This window comes from Notothenia rossii, assembly GCF_949606895.1.
Source record: "Notothenia rossii genome assembly, chromosome: 11".
Classification (NCBI taxonomy): Eukaryota; Metazoa; Chordata; class Actinopteri; order Perciformes; family Nototheniidae; genus Notothenia; species Notothenia rossii.
In genome coordinates this window covers 27,771,077-27,778,673 of record NC_136910.1, presented here as the reverse complement: position 1 = coordinate 27,778,673, position 7,597 = coordinate 27,771,077, and the positions used below count along the sequence as shown (strand labels likewise).

General features: G+C 42.3%; 1 protein-coding gene across 1 annotated transcript in view; it reads right to left on the bottom strand.

Moving 5' to 3' along the window:
- Nucleotides 1-2,756: 2,756 nt before the first annotated feature.
- The window catches only part of wdr91 (WD repeat domain 91), a 25,730-nt gene continuing 20,889 nt past the window's right edge, over nt 2,757-7,597 (bottom strand). Inside the window, exons 6-10 of the mRNA XM_079657716.1 lie at nt 5,024-5,132; nt 4,532-4,644; nt 4,318-4,425; nt 4,111-4,200; nt 2,757-3,075 (exon numbers count right to left, since the gene is read on the bottom strand). Of these exons, the coding sequence (XP_079513842.1) occupies nt 2,911-3,075; nt 4,111-4,200; nt 4,318-4,425; nt 4,532-4,644; nt 5,024-5,132 (585 nt within the window). The 3' untranslated portion in view covers nt 2,757-2,910. The remainder of the gene's footprint in view (nt 3,076-4,110; nt 4,201-4,317; nt 4,426-4,531; nt 4,645-5,023; nt 5,133-7,597) is intronic.

Below are 7,597 nucleotides of genomic sequence, written 5' to 3'. Positions count from 1 at the left end.
CGGGGAGTTAAAAAAAGAACAGCCGGCCGGTAAAAGTTTGACCAGCGGGCTGCACTCACCGGCACCGATCCAGGTCTCTGTCACGCAGAGAAAATCCAAGCCGCGAGAGTTGAAGAAATTCTTCAGGATAAACGTCTTGTTCGCCAGTGATCTGGCGTTTACCAGGCCGACCCTGGCGGGCGCCGGGGGCTGCGGTTCAGCGGATCTGCGAGACCGTGGCAGCGTCTTCAGAAGATCGTGGTTTACCCCGCGCTGGAAAAGCCGAGGAGGGCCGGGGCGGCGGGGCTGGAATCCCACAAACGATCCGATGACAGGTACAAGGCAGGCATCGATGGGGTCCAGGAAACACTGGGTCACAACGAAAGGATGGATTAATCCAAGTCCTGTCCGGGAAATGGACGAAGATCCTGCCAGCCAGGTTTTAAGCTTCACCAGCCGACCTCCGCGTTTGCCGCGACGACGGAGACGCTTCCGCCGAGGAGGCAGGGCCAAGGCCCGGCACAGGTGAGTCGGGATCCCCGCCAGTAGCGGGGGCACAGTTTTCTGCCCACCATGCTCAAACGCATCCAAAAACCTGACATTATGTCGAAGATCTAAAAGATATTGACGATCATACACCAGCAGAGACTCGATCTGTGTAGCGACAAGGGTTAAGAACATCGAAAACACAAACAACTGTAGGAGTAGCAGGCGGCCAGGTACACACACCGGCGCCAAATCCTCTGTCATTCCGTGGGGTGGGGGAGCCGGGGGCTCGGATCCTTGTCACCTTTTTCATCCCTGATGAGTTTGCATCCCTGTATGTTAAAAAGCCTCAGTCACCTTAATTCATGTAATAAAAACATCTCAGGTCAGTAACACTCAAAGCTAAATGTGCAATACCATGTTCAGCTATGTTACTATTTATAATGTTATTGTTGTTACATCAGAAGATGTACATATTGGAATGATTTCTTAACTTACAGTAGGCTATTTTTTACAATGTGTGTTGGAAGGATTTATTAAATTACTATGAATATTGTCATTGTTGAAGGCTTTTAGAGAAGGGTGAACTATAATCCTGAATTACATAACATTTTATACCTAAAAACATAAAAGCCACAATAAATGAATCACAATTATTCTAGTTATTTTTACCTCCCGTATTGCTTTCAACCCACCAGCTTTTATGGTGTTGTTACGTCACTAACTGTAAGCTTGTCACATATAGTCTATGGTCACTCAGAGTAACATCCAGTTAATTTAGCTGCTGTAGAAGAAAGATCAGGGGGGGAGGGGGGGAGAGAGCTGTGGTTGATGGGCCATTTGTTGTGTAAATAAACAGCTGAGAGCTGCCGTTTCATTCAGACTGTTTAAAAAACTGTAACAACGGACTATTATTCTTAGCGGATGCATGTCAATTTAAATCAATACAGACAACTATTTTTTAAATCAATAAAAACATTTTCTAAATCCATAAAAGCATTTCAATTAATGTTGGGAGTCATGTCGTTACTTTGTTGAGAATGTGGCCATGTAATAAGCGGGATAATTTGCAGCGACTTGTTCCTTATGGGGAAAATAACACCCTTCATCCAGATGAGGATCCCTCCGCTACACTTTGGGATCCTGATCGACCGACGAAGCTCCATTAAAATATACATATTTTTGGTGAATTACTGAGTTTAGGCACGTTAATAACGTTTTAATGAAGTTGAATACAGTATATTCATATGTGTCAGTGATTTCATGTCAATTTGGCGAACATAAACATAAATGATCGTGGTGAAGATGATGATTAAATTAGGATTAAAAATCGAGAGCCGGGCTGCATTTCCTCCCGTTCGTTTTTTTCGAATAACAAAATAATTTTGTTAAATAACATGTTGATGTTTTGTCAATTATTACATGTCTCTTATTTAGCACAGTAGTATGATATCCGTGACATATGGATCTTAACAAAGTTCCGCTGTACATCCAGCATACTGTATCTCACTTTATTTCACATGAGCTCCAGTGTGGAACCCCACTGCACCCCCTGGTGGATCAATGATCAATTGCAGCTGGCTTCATTATAATTACATTTATCTATCACGGGGGCGGTCTCAAGTCAAGCTGGAGGTTTTCCCTTGAGCGAGGGCAGATCACGTACCAATCACGGCCCTCGCGTTTCAAACTGTCTGAAATGAATGGCTACATCTGTACTCGCCAATTTTTATCATATTTGTATCTTATTTTAAATATATATATCTTTAAGTTGTGTAATGCTTGACATCAGTGCTCTGTCTTTCTGTCTGTCTGTCTCTCTGTCTTTTTGTCTCTCTCTCTTTCTTTTTGTCTGTCCGTCTGTCTTTTTGTCTGTCTTTGTCTGTCTGTCTGTCTGTCTTTTTGTCTGCTTGTCTGTCTATCTTTTTGTCTGTCTGTCTGTCTGTCTGTCTGCCTGCCTGTCTGTCTCTCTGTCTCTCTGTCTGTCTGCCTGCCTTTTTGCCTGCCTTTTTGTCTGTCTGTCTGTCTGTCTGTCTGTCTGTCTGTCTGTCTGTCTGTCTGTCTGTCTGTCTGTCTGTCTGTCTGTCTGTCTGTCTGTCTGTCTGTCTGTCTGTCTGTCTGTCTGTCTGTCTGTCTGTCTGTCTGTCTGTCTGTTTGTCTGTCTGTTTGTCTGTCTGTCTTTTTGTCTGTGTCTGTCTTTTTGTCTGTCTGTGTCACTGAGAATAGAAACCCTGACAACATAACACGTATGTCAGGGCAGCGGTCAGAAAGAGCAACAAAGACACCTGCTGTCAGCTGGAAATCTCAGTGAGTTTTTTATTTTAATATGACTTAATAAAGGTTTGGTGAGTTTTTCATTGACGTGTGAGATACATTCATCAAACAAGCCAATTGAACCAGTTCATCATAGATTCTGATGACCTTCGACCCCAATAAGGTGGTCGCTCAGGACTTCTGAGCCAGGAGCGTGCTCAGTTTGATCTTCCCGTCCATGGAGGCTGTCAGGCAGGTACCGCAGTCCACGGCCGAGCACCAATCAACTGTCACCACCGGCGCTTTGTGCCCGCCCAGTGAGAGCACACTCTCCAGAGCTGGCTCCCTATCGGTCAGCTGAAATTAGGATGGGGGGGACATGTTACAAACTTAGAACATAAAACAAAATATTAATTTTGATCCAGCAAGGGGATCATTAAAACCCCACAAAAATAATACAAAACATATATACTAGGGGTGTAACGGTACATGTACCCGTACCCCCTTCGGTTCGGTACACGTGGTAGATTTTTATCTACCTCTGGATGACGGACAAAGACAGGTGGACCGAACCAAAGCTGGCAATACATCAAACTTGCACACTCATTTGAAAAGCCATCACCCGAACGTGAATATCACCAGTACCAAAAGAAAAAAGACAGAAGTGTTAACCCAACTCCCACTAGCATTTAAGCCTCCACCACTCGCAAAAAGTTCAGACCGAGCCAAAGCTATTACAAACGCCAAATATCCTTATGTTGCCATGTTAGCAAAGCGCTACCTGGCTGTATCTGCTACCTCTGTCCATAGCGAAAGGGTGTTCTCCACAGCAGGAGACATTGTTAGTGCCAGCAGATCTGCCCTTTCGGCAAGCAATGTGGACAAGTTAATTTTTCTTTAAAAAACATGAAAATACAATGACAAGCAAGTCATAATGTCAAACTGGCTGCTTAGGTACTAGTACAGTACAGTTCAAATAAAGATTATTTCAGTTCATTGAAATGCTGCACCTTAATGTTTATTTTATTATATTTTGTATTTATTTGAGTAAATATTCAGTTTAATAATAATTAAAAACCCAAAACTAATAGTTTATGTTTTGTGAGCACTAGTACAGTAAAGTTCAAATACAGATTATTTCAGTTCATCGAAATGCTGCACCTTAATGTTTATTTTATTATATTTTTAATTTATTTGAGTGAATACATTATTCACAGTTTAATAATAATTAAAAATGTTTTATGTTTTGTGATAATTTGTTCTGCTGTACCGTAAACGTACCGAACCGAACCGTGACCTAAAAACCGAGGTACGTAACGAACCGAAATGTTTGTGAACCGTTACACCCCTAATATATACACATTTGAAAGAGCATTTCAATAGGGTATTTACTCTGTAGATGAGTCCTCCGCTGCTGGAGCAGGTCAGTATGTGTTGGCCTTCAGAGTCGAAGGCAAACAGCCGACCTCGAGGAACCTGCACCTGAACAATAGGACATTCACACATTCATACATCAACTGGTCCTACATTAATTTTATTCAAAGAGACGTTAATTATAACACATCAATAAATATATGAAGCTGTAGGGTGATGGCTGACCTGTTTGTATCCGCTGTAACCTGACAGGATGAAGGGCCCCGTGGCTTCCTGAGCCAACGCCTGCTCCGACTGCTTCACCCCACATCGGTGGATGTTCCACTGGATGAACTGAAAACACATGTTCACTGTGTGCTATAGCAAACATGCCCTGATACATTGAGACATGTCTTTTAAAGTGACTTTAAGAAATACTAGACACCAAGTTAACCTGTACCTTGCCATCTTCTCCGATGCTGAAGACTGTGTTTTCATCGTAGCTGAACTCCACACTGTACACTTCTCCGTCGTGAGCTCTCCAGCTCATCGCACTCTCATACCGCTGCATATCTACAGCAAGGAATCCAGAGACATTGTCTATATTGCCCGATCAATATTCACACATTTAAGAAGTCTATGAGATTCAAACGTTACAGAAAGTACCCACAAAAGTAGAACTATGTTTACATCAATTGCTCCTTGATCACCACGAGGGAGGGTGCAGGGCCTTGCAGTAAAAACAGCTAGTAATAGTGGTCAAACAGGAATATAATTTCAACTGTCCAATTCTCCCCAGAGGCCAACTGTGCTGTTTAAAGTACTGACCTGCTTCACAAAGATATTATAACACACAGGACTGATTTAAACTTTTGAAATTGTTGTAAAAAGTGTAAAAAATAAGAAATGATCATGGTTTTTAATGATAGTCAGACAATTGAGTCCGACTGACCGAACAGGCGGATGACTCCGTCAGCAGCTCCGGTCACTAGCAGGTTCCCGTTGTGGTTAAAGGCGGTGCAGTTCACGGCTACTGGGTCAGGTTCTAAAGAGAATTGGAGCTGAGGGACAGAAAGATTATACTCAGGCGTGGGCACTGTGCAGTACTCTGGTTTAAATATAATCATCAAAAAAAAAGTTCAATAGAGTTAAAAAAAAAAAAAAAAAAATACATTATCAGATTACTGTTCCATTTATACAAAAAAAAAATGCATTAATAACTAGCAGGATAAGAATGTATCATATTTTAACAAACAATTTATTATGAAGCACATATGCACATTGAAAGAAGTAACATGAAACGAGAAACCAAGATATTTATCTTGGCTTCTTCTTTTCTAAGGTAACATTGTTCTGTTGTTATACAAAAAATTATCTTATTGATATGTATTTTGTCTTGTATTTTCTTGCATTGGATTGATATTAAATAAATCAAAAAGCAATGGGTAGTTATCAGGTTACATTACTCTTATATTGTATTTAGGGATGCACCAATGCTAAATTTCTTGGCCGATACCAATGTTTTATGTTTTTTTTATAATGTTTTCGCGCAAAATGGTTTCAGTTTCAAAGGCTGAGCAAGTTCGTTATTATAACACCATAGTACGCCGTTTAGAAAGTATGCAGCGGATCGCCTGCAGCTCTGCCCGCTGTGAGGGGACCGGTGAGCAGAGCAAAACACACCTTTAGAGTTAGACCTATCACACTAAGCTATTTTATCTACCTCTGAATCTACCTAAACTAGTTATAATATATGTATTCTTTACTGTCGGATCACTCATTACTGAGTCAGCGAGCTGCATGAGACGGATACGGACGGGTAGTCAGGAGACGGAGAGAGGAACAGTTTTTGCAAACCGCAAATCATGGATCTCTGGGTGAAACTGAAATAGTCCCAAACTGCCGACATGTTGTTTTTTGTTTTCTTTAGTTAATGTTTTTTTAAATATATATAAACGATCTACCGGTGCCGCAGATGTTATGACGGAACGCGAAAAAAAATAACAAAAGCATCGGCGGCTGCCATCAATGAATGTCACCTCATTTGCCGATGTGCTGATAGCAGTAAATAGGGCGAACATCAAGTTTTAGGTTTTTCTTTGTCCTCACGTTCACTTCTCTCAAGCTCTTTCATTATGGGTTGTTGGAGGGTGTCAGCTCTAGTGTTGGAATGTGCACCATTACTAGAAAGGTGCCTCCCTGCAGCCCAGATACACCGGCCAGTCACCTGAGAAGTCGCCGTCGCCGACACCAACTGTTGCGTCGCCGGACTCTCCTGCGTATTTGCCGACTTCGCGCACTGGAACACACCGCAAATCCGAGCCGAGCACGTATGAACTGCGTATGCGTGAGTGGCAATAACTCTCCTTATCAGCAGGCGGCGGTAGTGTGTATTCATCATTCAAAAGATGCAACAACCGGAACAACCGGAAGAGAGAAGAACAGACTTCGTGATATAAACAAACAACAAATAGCGTTTTTCTTTCCATTTTCACTCTCGTCCATTGAAAACATGAACAAACAGGAGCTCTATAAACCGATGAGGTGAAATAGCCGTCCGTGTGTGTTCCATCTTCCATTTTAAATCATTTTTTTTTACCTCCCTCACTTCCATTAACGCTTCTCATGCACTGATTCGCTAGCTGAACAGCCAATCAGTGTTATCCCTTTGTCCGACTTCCGGTGGTGTTCCCGACGCCGATTCAACATGTTGAATCGGCAAGAAAAGGCGTCAGGTCGGCAGAAAAGACCCGACGGTGTGGCGCACACCACTCCGAATAGGGCGTGCCCACACTCATGTTCGGCCCGACTCCCATTTACTACCGATTTCGGGCCGGTGTATCTGGGCCTTAAGAGACTGTGTTTGTTGTTTGAGAGGATGCTGCTATTTTAGTTAATAAGGATTCTTGTGTTAAACTTACCTGTCGGCTCCCAGACCGTAGTTGAGGAAAACAGGGGATAACTCTCTGCAGTCTTCCAGGGCCGAAGCAACAAACTTCGGGTTAAATAACCCACATTTCAATAAGGCCGACAGGCGAGCTTTTCTTTGGGAGGCCGTTGCATTTATTGAGGTCTTTGTTACAGATCTAACTTTGAAGACACTCAACAGACCTATTTTGATGCTGCTTCGTTCGCTTCAAAACACATAACCACCTCACTCTCGCTTGCTCAACCATGCACACACACAAATGCACGCGGCACATCCATCTCTCTCCCTTAAAGGGAAAGCGATCTGACTCTGCATGGCCCTAATATCATAACACTTGTAATTTTACCTTAAATGCCATTGCTTGTTCTTCTTTAATCTCTTCCTCCTCCCCCTCTTGCTGTGCAACAGCATTCCACTATTGTTCTTCAAATCTTTATTCTTCAACTTCAAAAAACGAAGGAAACCCTCTCTTACGTTGAAAAAATAAATAGAATTAAGCAAAAAAATTAAACAAAATGCCTCTTGAGGGCATGAAGTGACAAAAGCTTTTAACATGTCTTCATTGAGGCTCATGGTAAATTCAGCCTCATCTTTCAT